This window comes from Macaca thibetana, chromosome 10, assembly GCF_024542745.1.
Source record: "Macaca thibetana thibetana isolate TM-01 chromosome 10, ASM2454274v1, whole genome shotgun sequence".
In the NCBI taxonomy this organism is placed as follows: Eukaryota; Metazoa; Chordata; class Mammalia; order Primates; family Cercopithecidae; genus Macaca; species Macaca thibetana.
Window position 1 is genome coordinate 4,520,978 of NC_065587.1, and position 18,607 is coordinate 4,539,584.

At 52.5% G+C, this 18,607-nt stretch overlaps 3 protein-coding genes across 6 annotated transcripts in view; 1 reads left to right on the forward strand and 2 right to left on the reverse strand.

The window, feature by feature from the left end:
- GTSE1 (G2 and S-phase expressed 1) overlaps positions 1–15,249 on the reverse strand; it is a 37,661-nt gene extending 22,412 nt beyond the window's left edge. The window contains exons 1-4 of one of the 3 annotated variants that reach the window (XM_050805849.1): positions 15,171–15,249; positions 10,935–11,034; positions 3,031–3,088; positions 2,298–2,922 (exon numbers count right to left, since the gene is read on the reverse strand). In XM_050805849.1, coding sequence (XP_050661806.1) covers positions 2,298–2,922; positions 3,031–3,088; positions 10,935–11,013 — 762 coding nt within the window. In that variant the 5' untranslated portion in view covers positions 11,014–11,034; positions 15,171–15,249. Of the gene's footprint in view, positions 1–2,297; positions 2,923–3,030; positions 3,089–10,934; positions 11,035–11,482; positions 11,716–12,299; positions 12,379–15,170 lie in introns of those variants that run through there. The other 2 variants (XM_050805848.1, XM_050805847.1) reach the window with 2 other exon arrangements.
- The window catches only part of CDPF1 (cysteine rich DPF motif domain containing 1), a 376,436-nt gene that overhangs the window by 306,514 nt on the left and 51,315 nt on the right, over positions 1–18,607 (forward strand). The gene's annotated exons all lie outside the window — the stretch shown is intronic.
- Positions 14,130–18,607, reverse strand: part of TTC38 (tetratricopeptide repeat domain 38) — a 33,041-nt gene continuing 28,563 nt past the window's right edge. For both annotated transcript variants that reach the window (XM_050805876.1, XM_050805875.1), the window contains one exon: positions 14,130–15,337. In XM_050805876.1, the coding sequence (XP_050661833.1) occupies positions 15,244–15,337 (94 nt within the window). In that variant the 3' untranslated portion in view covers positions 14,130–15,243. The remainder of the gene's footprint in view (positions 15,338–18,607) is intronic.

The window sequence follows — 18,607 nt, forward strand, 5'->3', positions numbered from 1 at the left end:
TACCGACACAGGTCATTAATAGGAAAGCGGTCCTCTAAAGCTGTTCCCCAGTCAAGATCCTTATTTAAGAATGACAATGAGAGAGCTGGTCTAGTTACACAAATTTTAAACTGCTGTACAGAAAAGACTCATCCATTAAACGGTCATCTCTACCAGAGAAGCTGCACAATTGCAATATATCTTCTTGGTCTAGTATTGAAAGCCATTTTCTTTGGCCAGAAGAGTCAAAAAATAAGTTCCTGACATATTTAGGGACAAGGGCATTCATGGAACGAATTCATACTTACATAAATAGCCCCTTATAACAGCAGGGGTAATAAGGTAACAGCAATAGAAGCTCAGAGTGGTAAAGATGCAGCAGTAACTTTTTCCCTTTATAGCATTTCTAAAACCTGAGATACTTCTCATAACGTAAAATTCACTATTTTAAACAGTACACTTCAGTGGTTTTTAGTAGAACTGTTATGTTGTACAACCAGCACAAGCTAATCTTAAAATATGTTCCTAAAAAGAATCTGTTTCCAGCCGGGCATGGTGGCTCACACCTGTAATCCCAGCACCCGGCAGTGTTCCTTCTTGTTGCCAAAAATAAACCATTGTCTGGATAGACCCCCTTTTCTTTACCCATTCATCATTTGCTGGATGCCTGGGTTGGTCCTACTTTTTTGGCTGTTATGAACAATGCTGCTTTGAACATCTGCATGTGGATTTTTCTGTGGATATGACTTCAATTCTCTCAGGTCTGTGTACTAAGGAGTGGAACTGCTGGGTCCCATGGGACCTCTAAATTTAGTTTTCTAGGAGCTGCCAAACTGTTTCCACAACAGCTGCACCGTTTCACGGTCCCGCCAGCAGTGCGTGAGCTTCCAACTTCTCCACATCCTCAACCTTCTCCTCATCCTCCACATCCTCATCCTCAAAATAACACTGGTTATTTTCTTTTTCTTCTTCCTTTAGGCATCCTAGCAGTTGTCTGTGAAGCACACTTTTAAGTAGGTGTTACGATCGAGTGGTCCACCCATTGCTAATGACTCCTCACAGGAGTGAGCATGGGCCATGAGCCACTCTAGGAGTGACTTCTCCCAGAGAAGCATGCAGGAAGTGGTGGGGCTCCCATGTGTGCGTCAGTGCATCTCAGCTGTGCGCACAGTGCCCTGTCCACCGGGAACAAGCTCTCTGGACGCCAGTTCACCACCCAGGACCAGGAGATCAAAGGAGGTGCTTCAGTGGGTCTGGAGCACCCCAAATCACACCACCTCTCTCCCCGAGTCCACGCATGCTACATGCACAATCCCTGTCCCGAGTCTATGTGTGCTCCACACAGCAAGACCCACCCCCCTGTCATTCTAGAAACATCACGGTAGGAATTTACATCCAAAAGGGCTCCAATAAAAGGAGTTTGCAGGACCAAGGGACAGGCCCCAGCTATTCGGGGTGGCAGTGCCGGACATACCTCCTTGTCAAGGGCAGTGTGTGGCAGCTGCACCTCGGCTGGCTTCCATTCTTGGCTCTCACTACAGGGAGTCACGTGGCTCAGGAGATGGGCTTGGTGGGGGTAAAGGAATTTCTGGGCCCTTGCTGAGCATTCTGCATTTGCCTGTACCTCCTAATGGCCCCACCCAGGGTCTTCCTCTGTAAGTGCTGCCCAGGGGAGGGGGCAGAGTTGGGAACGGGCTGCAGGGTGGGCCCCGGGGCTCCCACCCGCCCTGTCCTCCTCTCTGCAGCCTCTCCCACAGGAGGAGCAGCCTCCCTCTCCCAAGCAAGAGCCAGATCGGGCAGCCCTGGCAGCAAGCCCTGTGCTCACCCCCACCTTTTCCCCAGACCTCCAGGACCCTCAGTGTCCCAGAGTTGGCAGACTGCACCCAAAGGCACCCCTGTCAACTGCCACCTCCCAGGAAAGCTCACCTCACTTAATGCCCATGAGGAACGCAGTGTAAACTGAGGCACGGTCAAGGAGGCTGACTAGCAGCTATCACAGAGGAGGGGGAGTTTTTGGAAGAGGTTGCTTGTTAAAGCAAATGAAATCCGTACTGTGTGGTATATCCAGCATTGTAACAAAACAAAAGGAACAACTTCAGATAGAATTTAGGAGGAAGTATTAAGTCACCCCAGCCCTACCTAAGCCGCCCCCACATCAGCTTCCTATTGGCGACTGCTTTTCCTGGACTCCCCATTCCTGTGCCTCGGAGGCCTCAGAGCCTCGCCACCTCCGGGGCTTTCCCCATGTGGGTTCTGTGAGAGGGCTGAGGGGCAAGGAGTGGCGGCTCCCCAGACAGGTGCTCTGCTGAGGCATTTACCTTCTCCGCAGCCCCAGGGATGCTTCTTCCTCTAACAGAGGCCACTCGAGGCAGCAGCAATTTGCTCCCGGGCTTCCTCTGAGTCGCTGCCTGACTTGGAGCAGGAGCAGTGCATGACTCCTTGGGCAAAGCATGAGCAGAGTTTGGAGGCCCCAGCGCCCGGGCGAGGCTGGCCTGGGCACCAGAGCTGGGCAGGGCCGGGGAGGAGGCCAAGAACCGAGGCTTGCCCACAGAGGGCCTCAGCAAGGGGCTGTCTGACAGGTAGTATGTCTCCCTTTTAAGAGACGTGGGGCTTTTCTTCATTTCCTTTTCTTTCTCAAAGAGGTTTATTTTTAATTTTGACTCCTGTATGAATCTTTCGACGCCCTGGCTCTGAGGGTCTTCAGGCTTGGCAGCTTGGGCCGTCTGGTTCCGGCTGCTGCTCTCAATCTGTAAAGCCAGTAAGTGAGCTTCTTTGTACACTTCCACGAACTTCTCCCCGGCCAGAGGGCTCCAGGCAAAGGGACTCTCAGACACGGGCAACGAAGGCTGCTCGGGAACCGCATTATTTAATTCCAAGCTGGCAGCAATACATCTTTCTTTATGTCCAACGGGTCCGAAGAAGACTTCATCATCTTCATTTGCACTATTTAAAAAAAAAAAACAATTATTAATAACTCATAACACTGGCATTTAAAGGACTTTACTGAATGTGGTTATGCCCAAGGCAAGGGAAGAAAACTTATTTGTTTACCTTGAAGAAGACAATGAAAGATCGAAGTCAAATTTTTCATCGGCCAAAAGAAGAATGTCTAGGGGAAAAAATCCACTGTTATTTTAGTGCCACAGCTGATAAAGAGAAAAATATTACCAGGCTCTATAGCTTAGAACTAAATAAAGGTACCGTGAAATTTCACTCCCCTAAGTGTATCCTGTCATTATGTTAATTTAGTTTTTCATAGAGGGCTCTAAGTTAGATCTTTTCCTTTTTTTTTTTTTTTTTTTTTTTTTGAGACGGAGTCTCGCTCTGTCGCCTAGGCTGGAGTGCAGTGGCGCTATCTCGGCTCACTGCAAGCTCCGCCTCCCGGGTTTACGCCATTCTCCTGCCTCAGCCTCCCGAGTAGCTGGGACTACAGGCGCCCGCCACCTCGCCCGGCTAATTTTTTTGTATTTTTAGTAGAGACGGGGTTTCATTGTGTTAGCCAGGATGGTCTCGATCTCCTGACCTCGTGATCCGCCCGTCTCGGCCTCCCAAAGGGCTGGGATTACAGGCTTGAGCCACCGCGCCCGGCCAGATCTTTTCCTTTTTAAAAAAACTTTTAGGCTGGGCGCGGCAGCTCACACCTGTAATCCCAGCACTTTGGGAGGCCGAGGCAGGCGGATCACGAGGTCAGGAGATCGAGACCGTCCTGGCTAACACAGTGAAACCCCGTCTCTACTAAAAATACAAAAAAATTAGTCGGGTGTGGTGGCGGGCGCCTGTACTCCCAGCTACTCCGGAGGCTGAGGCAGGAGAATGGTGTGAACCTGGGAGGCGGAGCTTGCAGTGAGCCAAGATTGCACTACTGCACTCCAACCTGGGCGACAGAGTGAGACTCCGTCTCAAAAAAGAAAAAAAAATTTTTTTTAAATTTTTTCTAGTGATGAAGTCTCGCTATGTTGACCAGGCTGGTCTCGAACTCCTGGCCTCAAGTGATCCTCCTGGCATGGCCTCCCAAAGTGTTGGGGTTATAGGTGTGAGCCACCACACGTGGACACTTTTTTTTTTTTTAATTGCAACAGCCGGCTGGGCGCGGTGGCTTACGCCTGTAACCTCAGCACTTTGGGAGGTTGAGGCGGGCAGATCACGAGGTCAAGAGATCGAGAGCAGCCTGGTCAACATGTGAAACCCCGTCTCTACTAAAAATACAAACATTAGCTCGGCGTGACAGCGCACACCTGTAGTCCCAGCTACTTGGAGGCAGAGGCAGGAAAATCGCTTGAACCTAGGAGGTGGAAGTTGCAGTGAGCCGAGATGGCGCCCCTGCATTCCAGCCTAGGTGAGAGAGAGACTCCGTCTTAAAAAAAAAGAAAAAGAAATTGCATCAGCCATTCTATGTTCGCTAAGCCACCCAAAAGCTTAGGTCCTTACTTTTAAGATATAATCTAAAATGCATTCACTGACTCATTCAACTAGCTTTTCAAGAAGAGATAAGTCATTTCCAGGTATAGAACATTTTCAAAGGACCACCTGCCTCAGCTCCCCTAGAATTAAATTCCCCTCTTACGAGATACAAAACATCTATTTATAGTTCAAGAATGAATTTAATATCACTCAAATGCACAGAGTAGGGACTCAATAAGAGTGCATTGACCGCCATTGCTTCTTGGAGTCCTTCCTGAACCCTCAGACAAAATGTACTCTGTACCCCACCCCATCCATAATTCTATTATCACAGCTGGCAAGGACCTCTCTGTCCAGGTCCCTCTAAAACAGATCACAGGCTCCAGGTTAGTGGGTCCTTCTGCAGGGGCACCTGCTCCCTGCTCCAGCTCCCCGCAAGGCTCCCGCAGTGCCTGGACCTCCTTTCTACCACTGCACTAGCCTCTGTGAGTGCCTCTTGACCCTTCTCTGGCCCCAAATAGACTATAAGCTCCTCCAAGATAACAATGTCGAACACTAACCCAGATTCCTAAATGTCTAGCTAAGGGCCTGGACACTTAGCAAATATGTATCAAAATGCACTGAAATACAGTATGTACTCAATACTGTAAAGCTTATAAAGTTCTCTCACAAATATTTTTATCTTAATAAACACTGCAGGCTGGTCAAGGTGGCTCACGCCTATAATCCCAGCACTTTGGGAGGCTAAGGCGGGTGGATCACTTGTGGTCAGGAGTTCGAGACCAGCCCGGCCAACGTGGCAAAATCCCGTCTCTACTAAAAGAAAAAAAATTAGCCAGGCGTGGTGGTGGGCACCTGTAATCCCAGCTACTGGGGAGGCTGAGGCAGGAGAATCGCTTGAACCTGGGAGGCAGAGGTTGCAGTGAGCCAAGATTGTGCCATTGTACACCAGCCTGGGTGACAGAGCGAGACCCTGTCTCAAAAAACAAAACAAAACTGGCTGGGTGCGGTGGCTCACACCTGTAATCCCAGCACTTCGGGAGGCCGAAGCGGGCAGATAATGAGGTCAGGAGACGGAGAGACCATCCTGGCCAACATGGTGAAACCCCGTCTCTACTAAAAAATACAAAAAATTAGCCAGGCAAGGTGGCGGGCACCTGTAGTCCCAGCTACTCGGGAGGCTGAGGCGGGAGAATGGCGTGAATCCAGGAGATGGAGCTTGCAGTGAGCGGAAATCGCACCACTGCACTCCAGCCTGGGCGACGGAGCGAGACTCCGTCTCAAAAAACAAAAACAAAAACAAAAAAAAAGAGGGAAAGTGAAAAAATGGTATGGAGATAAACTATATAATCATCTGGAAAAATACCAACTACGTTTGGTCCATGCCTCATACCACACCAGGCCAAATTCCAAATAAATCAAGGACTTAATGAAAAGAAAACAAAGCCCTAAACAAACAAGAAGCCGCTATGAGGAAGTTTTTATAACGTGGGAATGTGGACATCTAACTATGACACAAAACCGGAAGCTACCAAAGATTGATTGGTTGGGCCCAGTGGCTCACATCTGTAATCCCAGCACTTTGGGAGGCTGAAGTGGGAGGGACGCTTGAGCCCAGAAGTTTGAGACCAGCCGAGGCAACATAGGGAGACCTCGTCTGTAAAAAAATACAAAAATTAGCTGGGCGTGGTAGTCTCCCCTGCTAGGGAGGCTTAGGAGGGAGGATCGCATGAGCCCAGGAGGTCAAAGCTGCAGTGAGCCATAATCTTGCCACTGCACGCAGGCCCAGGCAACAGAACGAGAACCTGCCTCAAAAAATAAATAAATAAAAAATAAAAGATTGACCTTCAAACATTAAAATTTGTAACATCTGTGTGGCAAAAATCACAATAAGTTAAACAAGAAATGGGGAAAAAATATTTGCAACTCAATTCATAAAGGGCTAACTCATGAAGTGTATCTACAAAGTAATAAAAAAATTAACAATCTAATAAAGATAGAAAAAGAATACAAACAGATAAAGTTCACAGAAAATAAAACAAAACATTCTTTTTTTTTCTTTTTTTGAGACAGAGTTTCGCTCTTGTTGCTCAGGCTGGAGTGCAATGGCGCTATCTCGGTTCACCACAACCTCCGCCTCCCGGGTTCAATTGATTCTCCACCCTCAGCCTCTTGAGTATCTGGGATTGCAGGTATGCACCAGCATGTCTGGCTAATTTTGTATTTTTAGTAGAGACGGGGTTTCTCCACGTTGGTCAGGCTGGTCTCGAACTTCCGACCTCAAAACTCAAAGATTTATGAGCTGTAGGCAAGGTTGTGGGGAAAGAGACAATTCCTACACTGCCAGGGAAGGTGTAAAGTATCACAGCTCTCTAGAGGGCCTGGCAGTACCTATCAAAGTAAGAAATACACACCCTCTTCGACCCAGCAAGTCTACTTTTGTGAGTGTATCCTACAGACACTAGCAGGTGTGGAAAGCAATGTGTCGTGCAGTTATGTGGTGTCCACAGTTATTTACAGCAGCATCACTGGTAACAGCAAGACACTAGGCACAAACTAAACGTTCACCCACAGCAGATGAGATGAGTAACACATCCCCATGGTGGAACCCTATATAGGTACAAAAACTAGTAACGCTCTTCATGTGTTGATATACAATATTCATCAAGATAAATTAAGCCTGAAAAACAAGACACAGGACAGGGCTCTCCATGCTATATGGAAAGGGGGGCGCAACACTCTGTGTGTGTTGGCTTGCACTTGCACAGATTGTGTCTGGAAGGACACCCAAGAGACTGATGACATCGATGGCCCTTGGAGGGGGCAACTAAGTGACTAAGAGATATAGAGAGGGAGACGTTTCACTTTTTACACCTCTGAATTAGGAAGTCAATTTCAGAAACTTCCAACTGTCTGGCGTGGAAAAAGAATCCAGGACTAGAACTCAGGGAAGCAGTCTTCTGCTCCAGACTCTGTGACTGGCTCCAAGGGGCCCCGGGCTGGCTGACTTGCTCAGCCTGCAAACACGTGAGCACCCACAACAGACCACATCCTCCACCAGGTGCCAGGCAGACTTGGGGTACATGCAGCCTGCCCTGGAGGGTGCCCCAGGCAGTGCGGTGAGAGATATGTAGAGGTGGGAACACCTCTGAGAAAACACCAAAGTGCGTGTGTGAGATGAAGGGGTCAGAAGAAGTCAGAGTGGCTGGAAGAGGTGAAAACACAAGTTGGCTCAGATCACAGAGGGTTTGCAAGCCACGGCAAGGGGCTTTCATTTTCTCCAAAATGGGACAGGAAACTATTACAGGGCTTTAAGAAAAGAGCTTTAGGCCTGGTGTGGTGGCTCACGCCTGTAATCCCAGTACAGTGGGAGGCTGAGGCAGGTGGATCACTTGAGGTCAGGAGTTCGAGACCATCCTGACCAACATAGTGAAATGCCGTCTCTACTAAAAATACAAAAATTAGTCACGCGTGGTGGCACATGCCTGTAATCTTAGCTACTCGGGAGGCTGAGGCAGGAGAATCACTTGAACCCAGGAGACAGAGGTTGCAGTGAGCCAAGATCGTGCCACTGCACTCCAGCCTGGTGACAGAACGAGACTCCATCTCAAAAAAAAAAAAAAAAAAAAAAAAAATTCTGGGTGCAGTGGCTCACGCCTGTAATCCCAGCACTTTGGGAGGCCCAGGTGGGTGGATCACAAGGTCAGGAGATCAAGACCATCCTGGCTAACATGGTGAAATCCCATCTCTACTAAAAATACAAAAAAAAATTAGCCAGGTGTGGTGGCGGGTGCCTGTAGTCCCAGGTACTTGGGAGGCTGAGGCAGGAGAATCGCTTGAATCCAAGAGGTGGAGGGTGTAGTAAGCCAAGATGGCGCCATTGCACTTCTGCCTGGCCGACAGTGAGACTGTCTCAAAAAAAAAAAAAAGAAAGAAAAAAAAGAGAAGAGCTTTATAATCTAACTTGTGTTTTTAAAAGGTAACGTTTCTGTGTAGAAAGTATATCTGAAAGGAAGCATTACAAATGAACATACTAGCCAATGGGAATCATATATAAGTAGGAGCGGGTGAGACAGCATGGCTGAGACCCAGAGAGCAGCATCTGGATGTAGATGGAGAGTCTGTAGACAGATCCAGGATATATTCTGAAGGTGGAGATGATGGTAGCTGGTGATGGCATGAATGTAGGAGGTTCTCAGTTTGGACAGCTGGGTGAAATGGAGAAATAAAATAGGTAAGAACAGGGCGTGTGGATGCAGACGGGGTATGCCGAGTTTGAGATGAGACGTGTGTGTGAAGACACCAAATAGGCAGGTGAATATATAAGCCCAGAGCTCAGAGGAGAGGCTGCGCTCAACACAAAACTTGGGCGCCACAGACAGCAGATGTGCTGTGCAGCCATGGGAATGCTGAGGTCGAAAGCACAAAGCTGTCCCAGAGCAGGTCTTGGGGAAATCAGCCTCAGAAGATGGCAGAGGAGGAGGAGCCCACACAGAGACGAGATACACCAGCCAGAGAGGCAGGAGGAAAACCAAGAGCGCCTTGGACTCCAAGCAAAGGAAGTTTCCAGAAGGACGAATGTTACTGAAAAGCTGACTGAAGATAGAAAAATGACAAGAGATTTGGCAATGTGAAAGTCGTCAGCGACTGATGAAAGCAGCTTGAATGGAGTGGTAAGGATGGAAGCCGGAACAGGAGGGATTGAGAGGTGGAAAAAAATGGCAGAACAAAAGTGAGAAAGCTCTCGAAGTTTGGCTTGGAAGGAGAAACACAGCAATGGAGAGGTAACGGAGGACACGTGGCAACAAGTGAGACAAGGGAACATATCTGTATGTGGATGAGCATGATCCAGTGGACAGGGGAAAAGTAAGGAAATGAAGCCAGGTCAACGGAAGTGGGGAAGGCCTCAAGAAGGAGCAGGGGGTGCAGTATGCATGTGGAAGGGACATATTTGAAAGGAAGGGCACATGACAGGAAGGAGGAGAGGGGTGCATAGGCAAGCGCCTTTCTAGACATGAAGAAGATACAACATTGATTTGTAAAGTCTCCTTTATCTTGTAAAGTATCCTTTAAAGTTCCTGCAAAATGGAGGCATTGAGGATGCTTGGGGCCAGGAGCGGTGGTTCACCCCTGTAATCCCAGTACTTTGCAAGGCCCAGGAAGGTGGATCAGGAGTTTGAGACCAGCCTGGCCAATATGGTAAAACCCCATCTCTACTAAAAAAAACAAAAATCAGACAGGCATGGTGGCGGGTGCCTGTAATTCCAGCTACTCCGGAGGCTGAGGCAGGAGAATCACTTGAACCTGAGAGGCAGAGGATGCAGTGAGCCAAGATCATGCCATTGCACTCCAGCCTGGTAGGCAGCATGAGACTCAGTCTCAAAAAGAAAGGATCCTTGGGTAGTGTGAGAACTGAAGGATAAAGCGATGTCAAAATGCTTTGTGAGGCTGGGTGAGGTGGCTCACACCTATAATCCTAGCACTTTGGGAGGCTGAGGCAGGCAGATTGCCTGAGCTCAGGAATTCAAGACCAGCCTGGGCAACATGGCAAAACCCCGTCTCTGCTAAAATTACAAAAACTAGCCAGGTGTGGCAGCGGGTGCCTATAATCCTAGTTACTAGGGAGGCCGAGGGAGGAGAATCCCTTCAACTCAGGAGGCAGAGGTTGTAGTGAGTACAGATCACGCCTTTGCACTCCAGCCTGGGTGACAGAGCGAAAACTCCGTCAATAAATAAATAAATACATAAAAACGCTTTCAGAAGCCGGGCGCGGTGGCTCAAGCCTGTAATCCCAGCACTTTGGGAGGCCGAGATGGGCGGATCACGAGGTCAGGAGATCGAGACCATCCTGGCTAACACGGTGAAACCCCATCTCTACTAAAAAATACAAAAAACTAGCTAGCTGGGTGTGGTGGTGGGCGCCTGTAGTCCCAGCTACTCGGGAGGCTGAGGCAGGAGAATGGCGTAAACCCGGGAGGCGGAGCTTGCAGTGAGCTGAGATCCAGCCACTGCACTCCAGCCTGGGCGACAGAGCGAGACTCAGTCTCAAAAACAAAAACAAAAACAAAAAAACTCTTTCAGAGAAAAAGAGGGTGTGGCCTGTAACTCATTCTGTGAAGCCGTACCCTCACCTTGATACCCAAACCGGACAAACACACAAGAAGAAAGGAGTTTTGGGCCAGGCTCACTCATTAACATGGTCTCAAAGATCCTAAACAAGTCTTAGCAAACAGAAACCAGCGACAAACAAAAAAGGAAACATCGAATTCAATACAATAAACATTTGAGCGCCCACAAAGTGTCAGGTACTGTTCAGGGCATGGGGGCACTGCGCTAAATAAAACTGATGAGAATCCTGGCTGTGATGAAACTTAAAATGGGGAGGAGGTGAAAGAAAACCAGAAAATAAAAGCAAATGTCATGTGTCTCACAGGTGCAGAGTGAGTACAGACGAGCACTTGAGAAAGAAAGAATGTCTCAAGGAAACATTAAATCAACCTCCATCGCTACTGAACGTCCTGAACAACAACAGCGCTGCAGCAGCTAGGACTTGCCTTCCTTCTTAGGGTTATCCATGTTCGCATCCCCTGCCCGGCAGGCTGAAGGCTCATCACGGCCGCCGCCTCCTTCCATGGAGAGAGTTGTCAGAAGTCACTGCAGGGTGGAACGGGGCCAGAAGGTGAGTGCATGTCAGGGCCCAGAGCTCCTGGTTCCTTCAGCCCTCGGCATACAGGGGCAGAGAGAGCTGAAGGCCGCGGCCAGGTCTGGGAGAGGCGGCGCGGAGGCCGCTCTGAAATGATCGCATCCCAGGGGACCCCAGGGGTCGGGTGCTGCCAGGCCGGGAGTCAGCCCGAACGCTATCGGACGAGATAACGGAATTCTCGGCTCGTGGGCCAGAGTGCTGAGGGCTCTGGTTGCCTGGGGGGCAGCCCTGGACCTCCCGGCATCCCCGACCACAGCGCGAGGGGCCCCGGTGACCCCTGCTCGAGCCCAGGCCCGGCTCCTGGCGGCGCGCGGCCCCTACCCGTCCAGAGAACAGCGGGCACCGCGCCGCACCTGGCCCACCGCGAAAGCCTCGCCCCCGACTCTGACCCCACCTTACCCAAAGCGGCCGATGCAGGACGCGCCTCCGGCACGGATTTAAACGCGGCGCCGGGCGACGCGGGCTGCCGATTGGTCGGTTTGAAAAGGGCTCCGAGAGGCGGCGGGCCCGGTGCATCCTGGGTATTGTAGTCGGGACGCTGGCAAGAAGCCTCCAGGGCGCATGCGCACTACTCCAGCACAGCGATTGGCTCCGCACGGCACCAGGGCGCATCCACACGGAAGTCTGGCCGGCCTGGCCGCTACGTGTCACCTAGCTATCCGCGTCAAGCCGGAACCATATATAGCAGTTCCTTGTGTGTAGGGAGAAAGTTAAAACTGCCACCTAAGGGTTTCCATGGGAAGACTAAAAGTAGGCTCACCCACCTGCTGTGAAGCAGCGCGCGCCAGCTGTTACTAACAGTAATGAAAAGGCGGGGTCCCTGCCCGAGGCGCGCACGGGGGCGCCGGCTGACCCAGCGACCAGAGGGAGACTCATGGCCGGAGCTGCACAGCCTGTGGGGCCGGAGGGGAACCGTCGCCCTTGGCGGGCTTCCCCAACTGCCACGGCCTGAGGACGGCCGAGAACCTGACGGGAGCCTGTCCTGGGTTTTACAGGCCGGTTGGGGAGCTGCGCTGGAGGAGAGAGCCAGGGGCTGGGGCCCGGTGATGGAGCCTGCCTTGGGGAATCCATGTGTTGGAGAGGATGGGAAGCAGATAGGATAACCCTGACCTGAGCCATGGAGACGCAAGGACAGGACTGGTAGACGGGTCAGTGGGCAGCAACTTAAGGCTGACCTCGCTTGAGCCTTTGCCTGCGAACGAAGTATAATACCCACCTCGGGGGCTTGAGGATCAAATGAGGGGCTCCACCCACGGCAAAGTGTCACTAAGCGGGAGCTCTGATTATCCAGGACATGGATGGAGGACGATGCAGGAAGAGGAGCCTGGGAGGACCCGCTCTGGAAAGGATGGAAATCGAGAGCACCATTCTCAGGGACGAAGATAAGCTGTTTACTTGGGGCAGGCTGCGGGGAGAGCTGTCCAGCAAGCAGCCACGGTGGGGAGGGGGGGTGGGGCGTGGGTTCCTAAGGTAGAGGCCTTCCAGGCTGGCTGAGGCCACCTCTGGGTCCCATGTCCCTGGTTTTGCATCATCCACACCAATCACTCCATGTTGCTGTGTTCATTCACTAGAAGACTGTGGGCTCATAAAGGGCAGGGCAGCCCTCACTCACCAGTCTCCCCAGCCTCACCCAGCCCAGCACAGGGCACCAGGCAGGGACAGAGAGTGCTGGGGTAGGTGGGTGTGGTCAAACAGCTTGGAAAGAGTTTGGCCTGCTCATTGCATTCCCCTCAGCTCATCCTGGGGATGTCTGCTGGGAGAATGGCAGAGGGATCCCCAATATTCATTCCTGATACTCCTCTCCCTGTATCATATCAACATATAGTAGGTGTGGCCTATCTATGGCAGATTCATTTCTGCCCCTGATAGGATTTGCTGTAGTTTGGATGTGTGTCCCCTCCAAATCTCATGTTGAAATGTGATCCCAATGTTGGAAGTGGGGCCTGGTGGGAAGTAATTGGGTCGTGAGGGCAGATCCCTTACGAATGGTTTAGCACCATCCCCTTGGTGATGAGTTCTTGCTTAGTTCACACAAGATCTGGTTATTTAAGAGTCCAAGACCTCCCCTTCTCTCTGTCACTCCTGCTCTCACTATGTGATACACTGGCTCCCTGTCACCCTATGTCATGATCTTAAGCTTCCTGAGGTTAGACCAGAAGCAGATGCCAGCACCATGCTTCCTGAAAAGCCCATGGAACTGTGAGCCAATTAAACCTCTTTATAAATTACCTAGCCTCAGGCATTTCTCCATAGCAATGCAAGAAGGCCGAATACGGAGTTCCACTTCATTTATTTATGCATTCATTTACCAACTTTCACTGACAGCTACTCACTGCAGGCCCTGTGCCAGGTGATGGATGCTGTCCCTGACCTGGAGAGGTCACAGCAGGGGTGCAATAGCAAGGACACATGCCAAGGGCTGAGGGGCACAGAGGCAGCACCCTCACCAGCCTGCAGTGGGGGTTGGGGGGTAGAAGGCTTCCTGGAGGAGGGACCAGGGTTCCCAATTGCACAGCTAAGTCATGTCTTGCTTGGAACCAGGAGAGGGGAGGGAGGCTCCCCTTAGGACATGTCCCTAGTTCCTGGGTAGAGAAGGCGACTCTCTGGAAGTCCTACTGTAATTACCCATTTTCTTGACTAGATGCCCCACCTACTTTTTTTTTTCCCCCTTGAGATGGGAGTCTGGCTCTGTTGCCCAGACTGCAGTGCAATGGCATGATCTTGGCTCACTGCAATCGCTGCCTCCCAGGTTCAAGCAATTCTCCTGCCTCAGCCTCCCAAGCAGCTGGGATTAGATGTGCGCCACCATGCTCAGCTAATTTTTGTATTTTTAGTAGAAACAGGGTTTCACCATGTTGGCCAGGCTGGTCTCGAACTCCTGACATCAGGGGATCCACTCGCCTCGGCCTCCCAAAGTGCTGGGATTACAGGTGTGAGCCACTGCGCCTGGCCTGGCCTGCCCCGCCCCACCTACCTTAAGTTCAGGGAGAAGCCACCTCCCCAGGACCCAGCCCCAGGCCTGCACCACAGATGCTCAAAGACTTGAAGGAACTGATTAATAATTCATTTTAACCACAGAAATTTGCCTAGGCTTGAGCACACTGTGGGGACTCAATAGATTTGGAGGCCTCCTCTCTTCTAGGAGGCCTGCTTCCTGCCCTGATGAATCCCTACCTAATTTCAGTACAAACTGAGGAACTTGAAAAACATCTGTGCACTGGGACCTCCCTCACAGGAAGGCTGAAAGCAGCACAACTCAGTCAGCAGCACATTCAGGAGGTGCTCAGTGGGGAAGCAGGAGACAGAGGCGGCACTAACAGGGCCCACTCCAGGCTTGTCACAGCCACACATCACAGCACTTTGCATTTTGCCACAGCAGAGAAGCTCTGAGCTCAATCCCTGCATCTCAAAAGTGCATTTATGATTAAAATCATGCTCAACATGAAGCCTTATGATGTGCAGTTTAAAAAGAGAAACGGGTCCAAATCAGCACCAACAGAGCCCCCCAGGGGGCTCCAAGATGCCCCAGAGATAGCAGGAGGACCCCATGTGCACGTTCATCTGTAAGGAGGGCGGTGGATGCAGCAGCAGGGGACTGAGCCCAAAGGCAGCAGGTGGGGCCTCTCGTTGTGTGACCCTGGGCAGGCCACTCCCCTACCCCGGTACCCTCACCTGAAAAATGGGACAGCAACACAATGAGATGACAGAACCTGTCTAGAATATAAGGGAAAGAATGAAAAGGTCCATCCCAAGGGCAGCCTGGAAGGGGACAGGCAGTGGTGGGAGGCTGGCTGCCTCTGGAAGACCTGTCCTAGTGGAATCAGCTCCCACCCCTGCCCTGCCTTCCAACCCTTGAACCACCAGGCAGTAGACACATTCCCCTGGGAAACAGAATTTGCAAGGCAGGTGGAAAGAGCAGCACTCGCACTGGCTGTGACTGCTGAAAAATGCACATTGGCCCTTCTCAAGCACTGAAAGGAGATTTAGAATCACATTTAAAATTAACCTCTGACCCCCTTCCCGTAAAACTGAAGATCACCCTCTAACAGCCCTAACAAACAGGCTCCAGCCGTCTCCTGACCCTAACCTGGTGCAGCACGCTGACTGGACGCAGCGAGGCCATCACCGAGGTTCCGCATGGTGGAGGCGGCCAGGCTGGCTCACTGCATGAGGTGGACGCTTGCCGCCTTGCGGATGAGCCGCTCAGTCAGGGGCGAGTTGGGCTTCAAGGCATCACGCTCCATCAGAAGGCTCCTGTGGAAACAGACATGGAGGTTCTCTTGCAGAACATTCTAGAGGGATGTGGGGCCTGGTGGTCCCTTGGTCCCAAGGCAGAACACAGGCAGGCTGGACTGCGGCACTGAGGGAATAGCAAGGGCCAAGGCCCAGGGGCAGGAGGCCTGGTCTCAGTTTGGAGAGAGGTAAGGATGGGAGGGCACAGACCTCCAGTGCAGGAAGCCACACTCAAGATGGGGCAGAACAGGTATGAGTGGGGAAAACCCAGGTTGAAAGAGAGAAAGCCCAGGTACACTTTGAGGTAAAGACCCTGCTGTGAACTGAATGTCTGTGTCCAGGCTGAATGTATTATATGTTGAAGCCCAAATGCCCAAGGTGATGGTATTAGGAACAAGGCCTCTTGAAGGTGATTAAGTCATGAGGGTGGGGCCCTTGTGAATGGGATTAGTGCCCTTATAAGAAGAGGTGGATGTGGTGGCTCACCCCTGTAATCCCAGCACTATGGGAGGATGAGGCAGGAAGATTCCTTGAGCCCAAGAGTTTGAGTTTACAGTGAACTGTGATCACACCACTGCATTCCAACCTGGGTGACCAAGACTTTGCCTCTAAAAATATTTTAAAAATTTAAAAAGAAAGAAGAGATGTGAAAGAACTGGCACTCAAAGGAAAGGTCATGTGAGGACACAAGAAAATAGCTGTCCACAAGCCAGGAAGAGAGGCCTCAGCAGCAACCGAACCCAGCCAGACCTTGGTCCTGGACATTCCAGCCTCCAGAACCGTGATACAATGCATGCCTACTGTGCAAGTCGCCCAGTCCGTGGCACTGTTTTTTTTTTTTTTTTTTTTTTTTTTTTGAGATAGAGTCTCCCTCTCACATTCAGGCTAGAGTGCAGTGGTACAATCTCAGCTCACTGCACCCTCCACCTCCCAGGTTCAAGTGATTCTCCTGCCCCAGGCTCCTGATTACCTGGGATTACAGGCACCCACCACCATGCCTGGCTAATTTTTTGTATTTTTAGTAGAGGCAGGGTTTCACCATATTAGCCAGGCTGGTCTTGAACTCCTGACCTCGGGTGATCCACCCGCCTTGGCCTCCCAAAGTGCTGGGATTACACGCATGAGCCACCACGCCCGGCCTGTCTGTGGCACTTTTAAAGTAACAGCCCAAACTGACTAAGACAGTCCCCAAACATCTGACAACAGTGGTTCTGTAGGGCGTGGGTGGTGTGAAAGGGCTGGGGCCAGGCACTCAGTGTGTGGGGGCACCATGGCTGGGGGTGGAAGGTTTCCCACCCTGGGGGCTGGTGACCTGTGCTGATGGCCCCATGGATGCTGCCTGGTGGCAGGACAGGACTTGGAGAGAAGGCACCCCCCACACCTACTGCGGTCCGCTCCCCGTGCAGCCTGCTCTCCCCCACTGGGCCTTGGGGAAGGCTACATCAGCACCGCCGCATTGCCCCCCAGATGCTCACCCCAGCTCCACCCTCAGTCCTCCTGTCCACACAGCCACTTTCCCCACTGCTGCTGCCAGAGGCACCAACTCCCACCCACACCACAGCTTGAGCTCCCCAAGGGGCTTAACCACTAAAGAAACATGCATAGTTTTGTCTATGGCCATGTAAGGCAGAGTGGGGAGCATGTGTCCAAGACATTTTACAGTTTTAGGCGGTTCAAGTGCTGCCAGCTAGACCTGTTTCATCAGTACCACAGAACCTGCACGGCTCAATTTGGGTAACCCTGCCTAGACGGAGCTGCGCTGGTGCACCTGCGCCTAAACCACTGGGCTTGTCACCAGCCAAGGGCCTCCTGTGGCCCCGGGCTGCCACCTGCTCTCACAGCACACCTTCCCCACCAGGCACCCCATGGCTCCTCTATTCCTTCCACCTATGTCTGAGGGTCATGGGGGACCTGGGCAAGGAGAGGTGTCGAAGTTGCTCGTCAGGCGCACAGGGGCTATACAGCGCCGGCCAGGGCCCAGCAGCCTGAGTGGAGGGAGGCCAGCCGGGCCATGGAAGCACCAAGGCTGCTGGCAATGGTGGGGGCTCCTTGGAGTTCCCCTACCCTCTCATCTGCCAGCTATGCCACCCTCCTGACACTCACCTGCCAGCCACACCACCCTAACACTCAACTGCTAGCCACACCACCCTAACACACTCACCCTCCAGTCACGCCACCCTCCTAACACACTCACCCTCCAGTCACGCCACCCTCCTAACACCCACCCTCCAGCCACACCACCCTAACACACTCACCCTCCAGCCACACCACCCTCCTAACACACTCACCCTCCAGCCACGCCACCCTCCTAACACTCCCTCCCCACGCCACCCTCCTAACACTCACACCCTCCAGCCACGCCACCCCTCCTGACACTCACCCTCCAGCCACGCCACCCCCCCTGACACTCACCCTCCAGCCACGCCACCCTCCTGACACTCACCCTCCAGCCACGCCACCCTCCTGACACTCACCCTCCAGCCACGCCACCCTCCTGACACTCACCCTCCAGCCACGCCACCCTCCTGACTCTCACCCTCCAGCCACGCCACCCCCTGACACTCACCCTCCAGCCACGCCACCCTCCTGACACTCACCCTCCAGCCACGCCACCCTCCTGACACTCACCCTCCAGCCACGCCACCCTCCTGACACTCACCCTCCAGCCACGCCACCCTCCTGACACTCACCCTCCAGCCACGCCACCCTCCTGACACTCACCCTCCAGCCACGCCACCCTCCTGACACTCACCCTCCAGCCACGCCACCCTCCTGACACTCACCCTCCAGCCACGCCACCCTCCTGACACTCACCCTCCAGCCACGCCACCCTCCTGACACTCCAGCCACGCCACCCTCCTGACACCACCCTCCAGCCACGCCACCCTCCTGACACACACCCTCCAGCCACGCCACCCTCCACACACACCCTCCAGCCACGCCACCCCCTCCTGCCACACTCACCCTCCAGCCACGCCACCCTCCTGACACTCACCCTCCAGCCACGCCACCCTCCTGACACTCACCCTCCAGCCACGCCACCCTCCTGACACTCACCCTCCAGCCACGCCACCCTCCTGACACTCACCCTCCAGCCACGCCACCCTCCTGACACTCACCCTCCAGCCACGCCACCCTCCTGACACACTCACCCTCCAGCCACGCCACCCTCCTGACACTCACCCTCCAGCCAGCCACGCCACCCTCCTAACACACACACGCCACCCTCCTGACACTCACCCTCCAGCCACGCCACCCTCCTGACACTCACCCTCCACCACGCCACCCTCC